We start from the raw sequence: 18,937 nt of genomic DNA, 5'->3' as shown, positions 1-18,937 counted from the left end.
TAGAGGAGTGTGTTTCCTTTCTGTTTCCCACTTTACTTAACAGCAACATCATTTGTATGCTGTTTTTCATTTCTCAAAAACAAGACTCCACCAAAACAAGACAATCTTGTTCCTCACGATAATGTATTGGTTTTCATCAGTTGGGAAAAAGTCATTTATAATGCATTAGACATACTAACTACATGTGCATGCTGTTCTTTTTAGACTACTTATACCATTTGTTTACAAAAGCTTACAAACCTAATGAATCACAAAATCAAACTGTCTATCACTTGCAAGCAGATAATTTGCTCGGGCTTCAGCAGGGCATTGAAGCACGCAGTGAACAATAAATAGTTTCAGGCCCCTGCTCAAAAAAGTGACCATATGATGCCAAAGGCTCCTCAGTCAATTTAATGAGCAGCTGACACAACTATAAACATTTTAGCCTGTGACCTTCATCAGTGTAGCAGGATACAACTTTTATGCCCTGCCTCTAAATCACCTCCCTGCAACCTTGCAGGCTACCGCAAGCACACGTAATGGTGAATACACACATTAGATTACATTGAAGCAACACTTAATAAAAGGTTGAAGCATAAATAAATAATAAACCAACATGATCCTCATATGTAGAACCTCTCAAAGTCTAAAGAGCCACTACTCAGCCTCTTGTAAGTGTATATGCTCTCTATAAGGTCTTCTGTAGATTTAAATAACCTTTCCAGAGTTTTTCATAGCAACAGCTGCTGTCAGCTGAAAACACCTGATCCAGGTAATCAGCAGTGGGTGGGACAGGGACAGTTGGAAAACAAGCAGGACCAGGGTTGAGGACCAATGCTCTATTCAACCTAATGTACAAGTGGCCTGTACCTGGGCTCACAACCTCCGTGGCAGAGCATAAGCGACACAACATTTAATAAATGTGAACATATCAAACATTAAAATTTGGCATGCTTTCATCAAATGTTAATACAGACAGATGCTGCATGTGGAGGGAATTACATTTCTGGAAGCAGGCAGCAGTGTAGCAGCATGGATGCAGAGCACCAGATGATTATATGAACTGCCTGTTGAGAGTAATAGGTCATGAACAAGTGTATTTGGAAAATGTGACTACAAAATCATTTCCATGCTCAGTACTAAATAACTAATGTTATCGTATTGCCGATAGCCAATGAATGATGCTGTTTTTATTTTTTTTCCATTTTGCCCAATACCAATTATTTTTGCCATAGTTTGTCACAGCCCTAATGAAGAATAAGTCTCCCACCAGTGAGCGTAGATTTTGTTCAGGTTCAGTGTGTCAGTGGTGTAGGCTGTTCGACACAGCTGGCGGAGGAACATGCCCTGTTGTTCTTTGGTGGCTGGAGGGTTGGAGGGCAGCTGAGCTTCTGTCAGAGTAGAAGATGGGTCGGACCAGGATGTGTGTTCTTGGTGTAGCTGGAGGGGAGGGGAGGAGGGTCAGCAATACCTCCCAGACTTCCCATACCGTCCCCCCATCCCATCTGTCCTGCACTGACAGATTGTGAGCAGAATAACAAGTCAGCATCTGTCCAATAATGAGGTTCCCTGCTCAGCATCTAGACATCAAATGCTAACAGGTAGATGATAATAATAATATACTATAGCCTTGTCAGTTCAGTCACAATAATCACACGCCCATCTACAAACAACTCTAATTACTACATAGTTCTAAATTATTATATTAAAAGAAGTGAGACTGATATAAGCTAATATGTCGCCCTGTATTCTGCAATACAGTGTTTCTCCTAAGACACATAGCTACAAGTGCTCCGAGGGAGAAATTATCATGTAGAAAATTGGTTCCACACTTTTTTAATAGTACAATGCAGATATGGTTACTCTACAGTAGCTTAGCACAAAGACACAAAGAGATAGTTACAAATTCACATATTAGCACAGTGTTAACTCAAACAGAAATGAAATCATAAAAGTAGAAAATACACTCCCCTCCAAAAGTGAGACCTTTTATTCTTGCTGTAGACTGAAAAAAAGATGAATATCAGACAAAAGACCAACACTTTCATTTCCAGGTGTTTATCTGGATCAATAATAACAGAAGATAGCACCTTTTGTTTAAACCCAACCATTTTTCACGTGAGCATATTTGGAAAAGGTAGACTTCAAATAGACGAAAGTGAAAAAGGCCTAATATTTAGTTCCCAATCTTTTGATGCAATAACTGCATCAAGCCTGTGACCCACTGACATCACCAAACCTTTGCATTGTTCTGTTGTGATGCTTTTCCAGGTTTTCACTGCAGCCTCTTTCAGTTGTTGTTTTCTTTTGGTTGTTACTCCCTTCAGTCTTAAGCAGGTAAAATCACGCTCTATCGGGTTTAAGTCTGGAGATTGACTTGCCCAGTCTAAAATCTTCCCCTGATGAACTCCCTTGTTGTATTGGCAGTGTGTTTTGGGTCATTATCTTGCTGTGAATCAGTTAGATTGTATCTTTCTTCAAGTTGGCAGACAAAATGTTTCCCTAGACTTCTGAGTGCATTTTGCTGCTGCTATCATTTATTACATCATCAATGAAGATTACTGAGCCTGTCCCAGAAGAGGCTGTGCAGCCCAAGTCATGACATTACCTCCACTGTTTCACAGATGAACTTGTATGTTTGGGGTTATGAGCAAATCCTGTCTGTCTCCAAACTTTAGCCTTTCCATCACTTTGGTAAAGGTTAATCTTTGTGTTAGCGGTCTATAAAACTTTCTTCCAGAATTTGAAGCAAATCTTTGTACTTTTTAGTAAATTCCTGTCTGACTTTCCTATTCCTTTTGCTAAAGAGTGTTTTCCATCTTCTCATGTAGCCTCTGTACCTTTGTTGATAAAGTCATCTGTGAACAGTATATTGTGATACCTTCATTCCTGCCCACTGGAGGTTGTTGCTGATGTCACTAACAGTTGTTTTAGGGTCTTTCTTTATGTTTCTGTCATCAACTGCTGTTGTCTGCCTTAGTCTGCCTGTTCAACGTCTGTTACCTAGCTAACCAGTGGCTTCTTTTTTCTTCATGATTTTCTAAATGTTGTACTGGCTACAGCCAATGTTTGTGCAATGACTCAGATTGATTGATTTTCCATCTTCTCTCAGCTTCACAGTTGCTTGTTTTTCACCCATATACAGTTTTCTGTTTTTATGTTGTTTACACCTTTTAACTATAAATGCAGGCAAACAGGCAAAATCCAAATCTAAAACTGAGTGTAGACATTCAGTGCTATTTATTGTTTGATTAATGAATGTAATAAGACACACTTGGGCAACAGAACAGATATGTCAGTCACATGTTCCAATACGTTTGCTCACATGTAGATTTTTTTGTCTCATATTCATCTTTCGATGCCAAACCCAAATGTTTTCAGCCTACAGCAAAGGTGAGGTAACTGGCCTCACTGTTCAAATGCTTATAAAGGGCAGTGTATCTGTATTTGCACCTGCCTCTACTCTCCATTTAATGCTATGACTTTGAGCCCATATATGCAACACCGGTAGTGAAAGTACTTCTTGTTGGTACCCCTACTACTAACCTTACCCCTTTCCAACCCTTTCTAACTTTATAACCCTTTCCCTTTATTTGTTCATTGCTTGATTCATTTATTATTTGTCCTATCCTGGTGAAAATGATATTAAGTCTGTGGAGTGGTGTTTAAAATTTGATTGTCCCATAACAATAAATCGAACGTACCTTTTCACAGGCGTTGTGTTTAGGGAGTGAAGAAGAAAGCACATGCACAGTTTATAAGCCTGTTAACAGAGATTGTAACATCACACACAGCCTGTCTGTGTTGTTTGCTGGAATAACACAGAATATCCTGAAACATCAAAATGTATTCTGCTAAACATTTTCCTTGGGCGATTTTGCAACAAATGCTTGCTTAAAAAAAACACTGTAGCTACACCTGTCCAAAGAAATACTGGCTTCGAATCATACAGATGGCTTTTGAGTGTTTTTTTGTCTTTTTCTTCATCAGACACTGTGATTTTCCACTGCATCCATCTTGGCTCTGACTTATGTCACAATGATGCCCCTCAGTCATGTGACCCATCCATCAAAAAAAAAAAAAAGCTTGCATGAGAGCACTAAATCAATTTTAACAGCTGTAGCCCATGAACCTATGACTTATTTATGATTTATTTATTTTAACATTTCAATGAAACATTTAACATTTCATTTACTTACACTTAAAAGTCAGACCCACATCACTTGATATAAATCAACAGGGCTTTGGGTTCAACCCCAAAAACCACATTTAAATATCTTTTTGAATTAGTCAACAAAATGTTAAGTTAGTTGGTAAAAGATTAAAATGTATGTTTATTTACATTTACATTTATATTGGTAAATAATAGGCTACATCTGTGTTTTATTTACAGATAATGATTTTTATACAAATCTAATCTACAAAAAGCAATTAATGCTGCAAAAATTAATGATGTTGAGTAAAGGTAAAAGTAACAAAATGGAAATACTGCAGTTAAGTACAGCGCTTGAGTAAATGTACTTAGTTTGTTACCCCCCCCCCCCCCCCCCCCCCCCCCCCCTTTTTCCAATAGTGCAGACCTCCAGTGAATCTTTTGGTGGTATGCAGTACCAGACTGTATTGGCCTACTCGTGCTGTCATTGCATCAGTCTCTAACAGGGCTGTGGCCGGATTATCCAGGAGTAACACAGGACATCCCCAAAAATCTGATCACATCTGGTGGTCAGAGTAGTATTTAGCATTTGATTATAAATAAGTATGGAATCATCAGCATGAGGAAAATAAGCAGAATTTGAGGCTGGAATAAATTATTATGCAGAAAAATTATCAATAATCAATAATAAATATTTATAATGTAAGTTTAAGGTAAGATTGTAGCAGGTAGTATCCCTGCAAGGCATGGATTTGAACTCCCCCCAGTTGTTTGTTGCTGTTTGTTTATAACTTGCTTTTGCGCAAATTTGTATTTGTTATTATTTCAGAATACATTGCATATGTGATCAGGTTTTAGTCCATGTGAGTCCATAGGTCTCTAATAGTTGTCAGGTTTGGTCCCATCTTCAGTTGATTTAGTCTAAAACTGTTATAACATGCTCTTTGTTCTACTCCAGCCTGCTCAGGAAAGCTGACACCATGAACTTGGAAAAGAGGAGTAAGTGTGTTTTTTTTTTTTTTTTTTTTTAAAAAAGCTGTTAGAGAATAAGATCATTTATTATTTATAATGAACTATATTGCAGATGCTTCACATGAATGTTTTTTTTCTTTTGGTCAGAAAATATTCCACTGGTGACATTTAGCTTTTGTTCCACTGGCAGTGGGAAAAAAGAAGATCTCTTTCTTTTTTCATGTGGTGGTCAGTTTAGAGAACTGAGCTCTTTGCACTCGTGTGCACTTTAGAAGGAGGACGCAAAGGCTGGCCACAGTTACCTGCTTTGCTGCTGTGACCTTCAGTTATGAAGGCAGAGCCCTGCTATTTTGCAAGTCGATTATTGGGTGCCCTTTGTCAACAGGCAACTTTTTTTAATTCAGCGTATAGATCAGTAATTTTAGATTTGCTTCTATTTCTTTTGTTCTCCTGGGACTAGTCGCCAGTCATTTAGAAGAAATCATTTGCATTTATCAGAAAGACACAAGGTGACATAGAAAAGACCATTTAATGCCAAATTCAGTGGCCTGATCTTTCAGTTTTTTAGGAGGAATTATGGCATAAAGTACAGTATGCACATTTGTTTTTCATTTTTTAACTAAATTGTCACATTTATTAATGAACTTTTCTATGGTTTGCATATAAACATTGATGGTGTGTATAAGTATTGTGTTGCATTGCCCCATAGCGCAGCATGTTGTGTGTGGACTTGAAGAGAAGTGATCCTCAGGGCTATAAAAAATCACTGAACCCTGCTCTTTGCACTCGTGTGCAAAGCATGGCAATTCCTCAGTCCACTGCACAAGCTTCCCATATTTTGTCTCTTCCCTTTGGGCTGTGTTCCTACGTATACAGAAAAAATGAGTGCCCATATGGTCCTTCAGTAGATAGAACAACCTTAATAATGAGAGCTCTCATTAGGCAGTGGAACCTCTGACTTTCATCTACTATTATAACATGATAGCAGAATTTGTGCTCGTAAAGGCTAAACTAAGCTACTGAACCACACCATGTCCAATCTCAGCATTAATGCGAGCTGATATGTTACCTAGCAAGCCACACTAGTCATTTCAGCATTTTCTTACAGATGAAAGCTACAGTAAAACACTGGTGCTCTGAATTTGCAATGAAGTCCAGAGTAAATGCTTCCAAATTCCCATTTGCAGTTGCACAGTAAAATCGACCCAATGCAAAATCACAAATGAACAAACATGTGGACTGTGTGGGTTTGTGTAAGCACAACCGTGTTTTGCTTTGATAATTCTGTCTCGCTGGGTGTGCAGTCATGACATTTCACCAAGCCTTATCATTTCATATAAACAAAATGTCAAGCTTAGCATACAGTAGGAACTGGACATTATTTGTTTTTATTCTATTTAAGTTTTAAATGGTGCATATAGGCAACATGTAAAATTGCCTGCATTCAATCGTTGACAAGTGATATAATGTCTGTATTGTAATGTATATATTTAACACCATATATTTTCTTCCATCTTTGTCATCAGTATGTGGCATCCTGCTGTGGGCAGCATTTCAAAAGTAAAAATGACCATTATGACCATGACTATTATAAAATAAATATTATTAAAAATGTTTTAAGGAAATGAGAATATATATTCATCTTCTGCACACCTGGAAAGCTCAGCATCAGAACCGACCCTTCACCTGTAATTATCTCTGAATCTATTCCAGACCTGATCCAGAATTGATTTAGAGATTCGTATTAATAAAAGACGTGTGACCTGATCATTGAGCTGATCAAATATGCTCCAAGCTGTTGCTGTGCAATGCAGCGAAAAACAGTCAGGGTGCTCAATAAGAAACTAAATAAATGGTGACAAATAAAAAGCCCAAAGACGTGCAGAGTCGGCTGTCTGCATCTTCAGTAGGGCTGAAGTTCTAACTGTCTTACTAGACAGATAGATAGATGACAAATGACAAATAGATTTTTTTGTCCTTGGTGAGCTGGCCTGAAAATACACAGTTTATGAGATCATTAGTAGAGGATCAGGAAATGTTGGAACATAGTATCATTTAGTTGTGATATATCTTAATGTTTAGCCACAACATAGAAAGTAGTAAGTGACCAAACCTCATGCTTGTTTGTAAGATGAAGTTGTTACTGAACTGGTGTTGTCAAGTTTGTTTTACTTCCACCCCTCTGAACTATTCCAAATTATTTCTTTGTATCAGACAAACTATGTGCATATTGTTTAATCTATAACTAAATAAGTGTGATTTAAATGAATAATTAAAGGGACACAATAAGAGAAACATACAAACCTAAGTATTGTACTTTCTTTTACATGTTAGCTAGAGCCAGATAATTAGTTTGCTTCCTATGTTTTGTGTTGGTGAGCTTATTTGATGTGTGGTTGTGTTAGTCAGTTGTAGTTTTTTTCTCTTATTATTATTATTATTATTATTATTATTATTAATGTTGTTTATGTTGACAGAGATTTAGCAGGTGCCCAAACATTTTGAGGTTAGTAAAAAAGTTTACATGTAAAAAATTACAAAAATTACAAAATTACATGGTAAAAGACCATCCTGGTAGGCAGTGACAATGGCAGTGATGTGATGATCTGAAATATTACATTTCAGGGCATTATGGGAAGGATTAACAGAACTGCAGAGGTTTACAAAGTTTTATTTCACCTACAGACTACAAACTGTGAATCCATGCCAGCAGCCGCAGCTCTAACATAGGCCTGTTCGCTGTCAGATGATCTACTACCCCTCTTGCTCCCACTCTGTATTTCCTACTTGGTCTACCATCCATTCCACGTGACACGAACATGACATCACTGGGAAAGGGAATGAAAAGTTCACATTATCCCCTCAGGTCTACACTCTCTAAGCAACTAGTTAGAGTTGCTACTGCACCAACAAGAACATGAAACCTCAATGTTTTTCCACTGCAAACACAATTATGACCCAAACTCATCTTAGTCTTAGAGAACATGGATTTTAGCATGTAGGCCTATATGAATCTTATCTCTTTTAGTTTGTGAAACACTAAATGCAGGCATTCCTACACCTGTGCAACAGGGCACATGGCGTGACATTGATTGCGTGACTAATCATTTGCACTGGGGAGGAAGCAGCCAAGTTCATTGTGATTGCAAAATTAAGCCACTTTGTTCCTGTCATAGCCATGTCATATAAATTAACAGTTTATTAAATGGAAGTGGTGGCCTAAGTTTAGAGGAGAGTGCCTGGGGCTGCAAGGTCACTGGTTTAATCCCCATTTCTTAGGCAGACACAGCGCATGGGGGTATGGAAAGTAATTCAAAAATAACTTTCTTCCTCACTACCACCGTGGAAGTGCTCTTTAATAAGGAGTAAGCTCCAGTAGGACCTGCATACATACAAGTTGCTTCTGCGTATACATGCAGACTAACACCAAGAGTGCACAATACCACAGACATACCTTGACAGAAGTATTTGAGTGATTTTAGCTGTGTACATTGATTGTACAAAGGACAGTGCTGTGTAGCGCATATAAAGAAGAGGGGACAAAGCTTTTGCTGAAGCAAGCCTTCCACTGCCTGATTGTCCTGTATTTATAGCTAGAGGGAAGGGGAGTAAAGCAGCAGCAGAGCAGGTGGTCAGACTCTATTGCAACTGTGCGTCCGCTCTGTGTTGGGGTAAAGCAGGTGAGTTTTAAAAAATGGAAGAGAGGGGAGGAGGAGACTGAACATTTTGTCAGCTGTCCCTGTTTGTGAAATTTTGGGGACAGTGTTCAGTTTGTGGTCACAAACTGGAACAAGTGTGATGAAAAGCAGACAGCTCCGCATAACAGGGTGAACACAGTAGTTGAACATAGCTTGACTTTCTTAAACTGACTGTGGCATGGTTCTGCCTTGTCATCCTGTTAGAACACCATTCTTTGAAATGTGAACTCGTTTGGCATTAGTCACATCACCTAAAGTCAGATCTTTTGTGATTTTGCATGGGTCAGACATGACCATTAAACAGATCGGTAAGGGGAGTGGGAGGGTGCAGAGAAAGTTAGTGCAGCATTACCATATCAATGGTGTAGATCAGAGTAGCCTGATATGAAATTGGCTTTAGCGGCATGGATACCATCTCCTGTGAATTCATTTTTTCTGCGTCCATGGTGATGAACATGTCTATTTGCAGATGTAGTGGTCTTTATCATTGTTTGTTTATGCCAAATCCTGGTGTACACATTTTTGTATAGAGGGAAATAACACTTTGCTTGTAGCTCAAACCACTAAAGGTTACAAGGTACAGACATTTCTATTACAGCAATACAAAATAAAGTAGTGCTACCAATGAAATAGACTGAACAAAAGCCATGATGCTCGATTTAATGAAAATATTACATCTATCTTAGCGATGATGATGATGATATAACACAGAGGTTAAAGCAATTTTAACCCCAAAGTGAAATCTTATAACAGGAAAATTGGACACAACTAGATATCAGATGGGATGCAAGAAAAAAAATCATTACAATTAGAAGCTTCATGAACATGAACGTTATTCACTTAAGTTCCCCACAGTACATTTCCTCATTAAATTGTAACAGTTCAACAAAAATGTTCTCTCGTTGAGCGGAGATCTCTGATGTTTGCTCAAGGAAAAAAGAGCAAATATCAGTCTGCTGTCTGCACCCTCCACAATTCCACACCTTCAAATATGAAAGCGAGGAAAACAAGAAATACAATATTTTGTGGCTTTTATGTAAATTTGACATTTCCCCTGCTGGCCCCACAGAGGCAGGTTCTCTGTTGACCACAGATACCTGCCTGTGTTACTGCTGAGGTAGCAGCAGCCTCCATTGCATTGAGTCTTCATTATTTTTTATCAGCACATAAATACCCCTCAAATACAAATTACACACATGCACGCCTGAGCTGTTGGTGGACTCTCTATGGGAAGAGCATTTCGAATCTAACTCTGTGAAGGCATATCTTGTGGGTGCACCTTTGGGATTGAATCAGTGCATAGGTACTGCAGCATTATTTAGTTTTCACTTGGTTCCACCAACAAACGTTGAAGCTAAGATACATCGCAGACCTGAAGAGCAAAACATCAATTCCTCTGTGTTTATATTACTGTAAATGTGTGATTACCATTTTTTTTGTTCAGAACATTAGAAAAAAGGTCATACAAACCAATCAATGAAATTCATTATCTGCATGCCTTTACTTTAATTCAATTTATTTACCCTCCAGACTGATAAGACTGCAGTTTCCACTGCAGTGTTTGGCCAAGTGACACATAAAAATATCCTTGCCAGAAACTGTTTTAATGAAAAGAATTACTGGAGGTAAATCTTAACCTAACCTTCAAATTCCCTCTTGTCCATCCTATCTTCTCTTCTGTCTCCGTCATGTTACAAAACCTGAGGTCATATGGTTAATGTGATAAATTAATGCTATTTTTTAAGGTATTATTGTTGCTGGCATTAATTGATTGAACTTAACGTGTTATTTTGGCCTATTGTAGTTTTAACCAGTCAGTCCACTTTGGCATCATTCATTAAGCCGCTAGCCTGACTCTGTTTTTAGCACAGAGTGAAAACGATATTTAAATCTCAGGTGAGACAAGGCACTTCTGCAGAAGAAAATGTAAAGATGTAGACATGTTATGGCTGGGTTTCATGAATATTATATCCACTGAGGGTAGGTTTGGACCTTGGGTTTTGAGAAATGACTGATAAGTAGTGTAGTCGCTCACATAAAATAACCTCTCTTTTTTTTTTGAGACTGGAAAAATGAAAATTGTGCTCAGTCACATAGTTTTCCTATGGACAAACATACAATAAAGCAGGCTACAAGGTTCCTTCCTTTGAAAATGTGAAAATCTAATGCACAGGAAATAAAGCTTTGGCCTTTAACTGATAGATGTGGAGAGCAGATATCAGACTGTTACTCATTGCTGTGGAAACTGAAGGCTGAATCCATCGCTAGTTTCTCCTTTAATTGTGAAAGTGTAAATTTTTTTATGTATCATTATGTTTAGATACTAATGCCCCTCAGGGAACCTAAAAGTAATGTTGTAATACTGTTTTCTAGGTAACAAGATTGTGATTTTTGGCAAATAATTTCTCTTCGGGAAACTGTATTTCTGTACAAACAAGTCCATATGTCATTTATGTCAGCAGGTAATTATGACCAATAATGACATGTTATAATTAGGCGACCTCTAATGGCCAGAGTAATTATGACACAAACAAACCGGTCAGGTGTTACAGGGTGAGAAAGTCTGTGATTATACCCGTCCATGGTAGGATCAGAAAATACAGGACTTTACCACATAATGTCTACTTGTTTTGAAACGTCAACTGTGTATTTTTTAACAGGTTTTAAGCGTAAAAGTCGTCTATAGCGCTGTATTTAGTATTGTTTCCATGACGACAAACGTCTGTTGCACCAGCTACCTAAGGTTATACCTCTATGTACGTATGAAAGTGTAGGGGTAATTAATGTGTGTGATTGTTTATATTGGAGAACCCATTGAAACTGTACTCTTATGTGTAGCACGTTACCTATGCTGTAATTCAACTGCTTCTTGAAGGTTAAAGGTTGGGGTATAATGCAGATCATATGACTGCAGTTCTTCACTGAGAGACTAGATTTCAGCATAGCCAATAACTAAAACTCCAGCATTGAAATGCAGCTTATTTCATAACAGACTTGGTGGATTAAAATAAGTACGAATTATATTTTGAATAAATCTTGTAGTAATACAATGTTCAATAGCTGTCTGCACTGTACACGTCCCCATAATTGTTCAAATTTAAGTCGGTGGTTAATAACAATAGTTCCTGTTATGCAATAAACTCAGAACACATATTTATTATTGCCTTACCCTGACTTTAATGTTTCAGCAGCTACTGCATGATTCTGTGGACAACTCTTCTCTACAGCACCTCTACGCAACTGCAATATTGTTTTGTTGGTTGGGACAGTTCCCTGTCAAACAACAGAGTTCATTACCAATTGTGGCACAAATCCTGTCAAATGTTTTATTCTCCTGATTGATTTCAAGTTAATTCTGTGTTAGAAAAGAATAGAAAAAGCAGCTTATAACCTTTATCAGAGTCAGAAGAAGAAGACGTTTTCAATTTATGAACTCCAGTGAAAATAAATATAAAATCTTTATTTTATTAAGCGCAGTAGTTACATTTATTGCCAGATACCTTTAAATATTAATCATTGTATCCTGTCTTCGGCTCTCTTGCTCACTCAGACTGGTCTGGTGGGGTTTCCAGTCAATAATTGAATTACTTGAATGTAGTATGTGAATTTGATTTAAAATAATGAATTTCATATGTGAAGAAATCCAAATGAATTAATGATTTGTTCCCAGTGCTTAAGATGGATACACGTATGCTAAATGTTGTACAGTGAGCTGAACATGTCTTAAATTGCACAGTGCAGTTTACACCGAAGCAACAATTGACTACAGAGATGTCCAATAGATGGAGCTTTTGAACAAGATGATGAAACTGTCAGCCTGTTCTCTCAGGGAGGACATCATTCGTCCACATCTTCCAGCTGTAAGAACTACTTTTATTTCTCAGTGAACTGACTAAAAAGAGCACTTTCACCTTTTATTTGTGTAAAATTTTCCTCCACAGTTGAGCCTTGTGTTTGAAAAGGAGAAAAGCACTCAAATCATGTCATTCATACGCCGCATTGTTATTTATACAGTGTATGGTTGTGTTCGAAGCGGCCATGAGGCCGTCCAGAAACCCTTTCTAATGTATTTTAATGTTGTTGGAAAATGACACATTATTCTGCATGTCAAAAATAACTTGAAGGTCTGTGACATTTAATCTATTGTATCTAATTTTAGGTCATCAAACACAAAACAAACCCAGGGTTTGGAGTGGAACTGGCTCAGACAAACAAATAGAATGCCATCCACTCCTCCAGTGGTTTTTATGTGCCAGATGTGCCTTCGTGTTTTTTTTTATTCACATTTGGTATTTAGTCATAGCGTGGACTGTGAGCCTTCGTTCCCTGTGTGAGCCTGTAAATAAGCTCAGGATCCTCTGGGAGTGACTACATAAAACACTTTGTGGTTAGCAGACCTCAGTGCCTGCCAGAGGCACAGCTAAACCGTGGACGCTTCACTTGTATCGAGTAAAGGCAATATCCTAGATATCTCTGTTTATCTAGCAGAAAGAATACACCATGAGAAGACAATCCTGCTATAAAGAAGCATAAAAAAAAAACACTGTGTGAGGGAGAGCCGTGTCTAAAGGAAAAAAAAAGGCAGGAGTTGGAGGCACTTTTGTCTTCACATTAGTCTGTCACTATGGACAGAGACATTTTTAACCCTCCTGATTCTAAACATTTAGTGCTTCCATGCTGCTAAAAACTGCCTTTTATTTGCAGCCATACTCTTGTTTCACAGGTCATCATACAGGATAATGCAGGGGGATGTTTGGGAGGATAAGAAAAAGCGCCTTCCCTTTGTAGCCCCATTCGTTCTGCAATTTTGAGTAATTTCACATTTCTGAAGCTCTCTCAGACTTGACTTGGCACGTGTGATTAGAGCGGTTGAATTCACTTTTAAATATGCCTTTTCTCTAGAGGTCCCAGCCCCTTGTGATGTGACCTGCATGACTAATTCCATTTAAAGGGGAATAACATGCATTAGGGCTCTCACTTTTCTACCTCGCATTTGCATAATTTTGTTTGGCAACTTGGAAAAAGGCCATTAACAGCACTATGGCACACACTGTAAAGGGTAGGGACGGAGGCAGATCGATACTTTATTTCAACATCTTTAGTAGCATCGGGGTCCAGATCAGGAGGCATTCACTAATTCAAATTCATGTAGGAGTCTTGTGATGCTACCATTAGTTGCTGATAAGAGAACACTGTTCTACTGCTTCACTTAATCTCTGACAGACATGTTCCCCTGATCAATAGTCTTTCACTTTTTTGTTGCAAAGGCAAGACTGATTACCTGGAGTTTCCCTGTGCGCTTCTCAAACTCCTCATTATTGTTTCAATTAGGCATTCTCCGGAGACCTCATTGGGGGGTGGCATTAAAAACAATGATCCCATGCGATTTACATCAAACACCAGACATTTGTCAGAAGAATCTTTGAAACCAACTTTATTGAGGTCAAGAAGTGAAAGTGCCATCGAAACAAGTGGATTAAGCAGAAGGAGGGTTGTCTGCGGGAAGCATGTGTATGACCAGGGGAAGTTGTGACTCGCGCCAGTGAGGAGGAAATAATCACAATGTTAACCTTCTCATGAATTATTAAGCAGGCTGTGCCTTTTTTTAGCCTGACTCAAAATGCTGCATTTTCATCTGTGGGTCTGAGGCAGTGTGGAAGTGTGTGTGTGTGTGTATGTGTGTGTGTGTGTGTGTGTGTGTGTGTGTGTGTGTTTGACAGCTGTATTACTGCTGATAAGCGAAACCGTGTGAGCTGATCAAGTAGTGAGACAAGCTTTCAGAGCAGTAGCAGCGCAGCAGCAGCAGCGCTCTAGTCACTAGGAGCCGTGGCGGCAGAAGCAGCAGCAGCAGCAGCAGCACCATCAGTCACAGCGCAGGCAGCAGCAGCAGCGGCAGCAGCAGCAGCGACAAACTCTCTCCTCTCTTTTTTTTTTCTCTTCTTTCTGGAGTTGTTTCCCGCTCAGAGGACCAAAGCCAAGGAAGTAGGAGGAGAGTGGTCCAGGGCTGATAGCTGCCATCAAAAACAAAACTAAAACGCAGACCTGGCTGCCCCCATGCCTATCGAATTTGTTTGCAAAATCAAATTTGCAGAGGAGGATGAGAAGCAGAAAAGCAAGCAGGATGGGGACAAGGAGAGCCTGATCGAGGAGAGCTGCACACCTCCGGCCAAGGACTTGGCTGGATTTGCTAACTCCTGCTCCCTTCATGGGATTAACCACATCTTTGTCTCTGGTCGCCTGGGCATCCGGCAGACTCTCTGGGCTCTTGCCTTTTTGACTTCACTGGCACTGTTTCTGTACCAGGCAGCTAAGTGTGCCATATCATACCTGGAGCATCCTCATGTCACAGCTCTGAATGAGGAGGCGACCCCCGAGATGGTCTTCCCTGCTGTGACCATCTGCAACATCAACCGCTTTCGCTTCTCTGCGCTCACAGACGCCGATATCTACCACCTGGCTAACTTAACAGGTCTGCCCCCTAAAAACAGGGATGGGCACAAGCCCACTGATTTAATGTATCCTGCCCCTGACATGCAGGACATCTTCAACAGGACGGGACATCAGTTAGACGAGATGCTCATGAGCTGCAATTTCAGTGGTCAGAACTGCTCAGCCGAGGACTTCTCTGTGGTGAGTGGAAAAGTTTCTCAAAGTTCTGCTTTCGCCCGACTTGTTTTATAATAAGTGACTCATCATCATCATTTATGAGCTTCATCAAAACTTTTAAAATAACACGTATTAGTGTTTTACATGTTCTGTACACATAAGCCATCAAGCCTTAATGTGACAGCTCATCTTGTCCATACAAAACTGCAAATAAGCCTGGAAGGAAAACACTCTGAGCCTCTTCGTGCTTTTACTCATCTCCAGGAGCCATGTGGTTTTCCACAGTGCGTTTTTGCATGCAAAATTCATGGCTTTTGGCTCAGTCACTAGGCTGTATCTGCTCTCACTAAGTTTAAGCAGCAACAGTGTTCCTCCCTCTCCAGCCGTGTGTTTCAGCCTGTACCAGAATCTGTTATGTCAAAGAACAAAGGCTGCTCCCGAAGAACAAAACCAGAGAGCTGTCGTATGTGGTTGTATACTTTTGCGAGGCAAACTGTGCTTTAATGCTGCCTCCGACTCCAGCAGCTTAGAGCGCATGGCAACAAAATTGTCATCGAAAATAGCCGAGTCTCTTCTTCCTCTCTTTTCCATCTCTCCCTGTCGCTCCTTCTCTCTCCTTCTATCTGACATAGCAGAGCAGCTGCCTTTCTCTCCCTCTCTCTTTCTCTCTCTCTCTCTCAGTTCTTGTACCTTTCAGGACGCAAGGAGTAATGCTTCTTCAACGTTGTATTTCAGTCCTGCTGCTGTTAGGATTAAATATTTAAAGACAGACATACATGATTTTTGCATTAGCCAGATTGACTAAAAGGAATAAAACAATTTCCATCAGAGGGGAAGTGTGTGTGTGTGTGTGTGTGTGTGTGTGTGTTCGTGTGTGTGTGTGTGCATAGCGTGAGGGAGAGAGAAGAGAAGAGAGAGCGGGGGATCAGGTGAAAGAGGGAGAGTTTGTGCCTTTGTTTGTGCACTATTTATTAAAGGAACTGTCCTTGCAGGAGATGGATTTCCCATCTCTCTTGCAGGAATAGGAATATGCAATTGCTTTAGTGATGATAAAGTGCAGGTGTCAAGTCTTAATAGGGTATGTTGAACATTGATATGCTCACCTTCCTGAGACCTAAAAGACTCCGTCTTATCACGGGGATGGCACCACATTACCTCTGATGTGCCAAATTACCCCAGTAATTTCACTGTTTCTCGTTCAGGTTCGTCTGACCGGGTGCCGAGGTATTTATTTTTTCCTTGTTGTCTTAAAGGCACCCTCTCACATAGAGACGTTAAAATTACCTGTGACACGGGAACGGTTCTCCCTCCGAGAAATTTTTCTCAGTTGTTCTATCAGGCAAAAGAAAATGTCACGCTCCTCGAGGGAGCCCGAAAAGTTTGACGAAATTCAGTGTGAAGTGACAACATGACTCTAAAAGTTTATAATGTGCTTCCAGCAAGTGTGACGGCAGCGTCCTGTGACACGTTGACACTCGGTCCTCTCTGCGTACATTAATTAGCAGACAATTCTGACATTCAGGAAATGTCTGTCCTGCGTCAGTCGATGAGACGTCTGTAGCTCTCTTTGGACACTGGGTGACTTCATCACAGATTAAGATCCTGTTGAAAGTTCCCTAAGCTGCTGTTTCCCCTCTGACAGATATGTGATCTGCATTTTCAGGAGCTGTCACTTAGATTTGTTACAGGCTACTTGCTGCCTCTATGCATGACAAATCACTTACTCCTGGTTCTGGTGGGGAACACTACTGGGAGCGCATAGGAGAGGGGGGACTGGGAGCTGTGGGAACAGGCGGGAGAGCAAGAATGCAAATGAAACTCAGTCACACGCATTCACTCATCTGTTCATATAAATCTGTCCTCTGTAAGTACAAATCGTACATCATTTGTTACGTCAAGGCAGCCATTATAACAGGCGATGTGTTATTAATCACACGCAAGCATGTGCAAACCCACATACAAAAGCCTCTGCGTGCTCCAGTCATTATTTTTCCTCTTTCAGGATCGGCTTCTTACAATGTATTTTCTTTTGATTGATCTTTCTGGGAGCTCCAGATGTTTTATTCTGGTAATAGCTGCGTAGATGTGGGGTTTTCGGGAAAACTGTATGATGAAATATAATTGTGATATTTTCTGACATTGTGGCTTTACTGTAAAAAAAAAAAGACCCTGCTCTCTGCAACAGACCTGACATGAGGTTTTCATGCAGCTGTATTAAAATAATTTCACTCTCAAAAAAAAGAATGTTTTTCTTCATTTTAAGTTATTAGTTTATTCCAGCATAATGTTAAGTGGCTGCTATGCATTCACTGTTCAAAATAGTTAAATGAATACAAGTCTTAGGGCCGGAAGAGTCCCAGAATTGAGCGGCTCCTCTAATTTACGGCACAAAAATACATAATCACATAGCAGTGAAATTTGTTTTCCTCTTTCCAGCATCATGGACAGGAATGATTATTTGACGTAGGTAATAAGGCCATTCTTTATAATTAAAGATTACGTTATTGACTTGGATTAATCACAGAAGATAAAGCTGATTCAACAAGCCATGAATAAATAGATTAATATTTTTCTTCCAGTCTAACTCTGAGTAATTGTTCATCTATTGTGTGGTGCTGTCGCGGAGATGAGCAGCGAGCCCTTTGGCTTTTTTTAAACAGAGCTCTGAATTGGTTTGCTCTGACTCTCAGCTGTGTTTGCTGCTGCATTATCAGATTTTGCTCTCAGCAAGGACAGATCCCTTCTGCATATATTCATGCAGATAACTAAACAGCTATAGGGTGGCATGTGAGGTGATCTATAAAAACCTGGGTTAACGGGGACAACAGTGAGGAGCTCTCTGCCTGCAATCTGTCATTGCACTGACTGAAAGCCCCGTTGTGTGTTTTATAGATAATTGAATGTTTTAATAGTATAAGCCACAGATGATGTTCACCCTGCTCTCCTGTTTTTTTCCCTGACAGTGGGATGACACCTCAAACTGTATTAATGTAAATCAATACTGTAAAGAAACGGCACAAAAGAGACATAATTGTGAGTTGATCTTTATAAATATACCGCCCCTTCTGTGTTTCATGAGGGGGAAAAAAGAATAAGTGAGCAAAATGACATAAATACAGAATAAGAGCTAAATGAAGTCTTGATTGTGGAGCTGTGGGTAGAGTGTACACTGAAACCTTCAAGACTCGAAGACTCGACTGAGCTGTGTGTGAATTTCACCTAAAGGGTTTGTACCTGCAACGAAAGACTTGGAGATGAGTCACCAGAACCACTACAAATGTGGTACGGTGCTTCAGCTTTATTTCTACTGGGAAACAGGTTTTAGAGTTTCCTGGCTTGTTCAAGCACAAGGGCACAAGGTGCAAGGTCACACTGCTTGTCAGTCTCTGATGTGTTGTGTAAGATGTTGTTCTCCAAGAGAAAATGCAGCCCCTAACAGAAATACAACTTCCATATACAGGCTTTCTTTTTCCATTTGTGTGTGTGTGTGTGTGTGTGTGTGCGCGCGCGCGCGCTGTGTAAATGT

General features: G+C 39.7%; 1 protein-coding gene across 1 annotated transcript in view; it reads left to right on the top strand.

The window, feature by feature from the left end:
* Positions 1-14,859: 14,859 nt before the first annotated feature.
* Positions 14,860-18,937, top strand: part of asic4a (acid-sensing (proton-gated) ion channel family member 4a) — a 70,415-nt gene continuing 66,337 nt past the window's right edge. Inside the window, exon 1 of the mRNA XM_026376796.1 lies at positions 14,860-15,435. Within this exon, the coding sequence (XP_026232581.1) occupies positions 14,860-15,435 (576 nt within the window). The remainder of the gene's footprint in view (positions 15,436-18,937) is intronic.

The sequence above is a fragment of the Anabas testudineus genome, chromosome 21 (assembly GCF_900324465.2).
Source record: "Anabas testudineus chromosome 21, fAnaTes1.2, whole genome shotgun sequence".
NCBI lineage: Eukaryota > Metazoa > Chordata > Actinopteri > Anabantiformes > Anabantidae > Anabas > Anabas testudineus.
The sequence above is the reverse complement of the archived record's forward strand: the minus strand, read 5'-3'. Positions and strand labels throughout refer to the sequence as shown.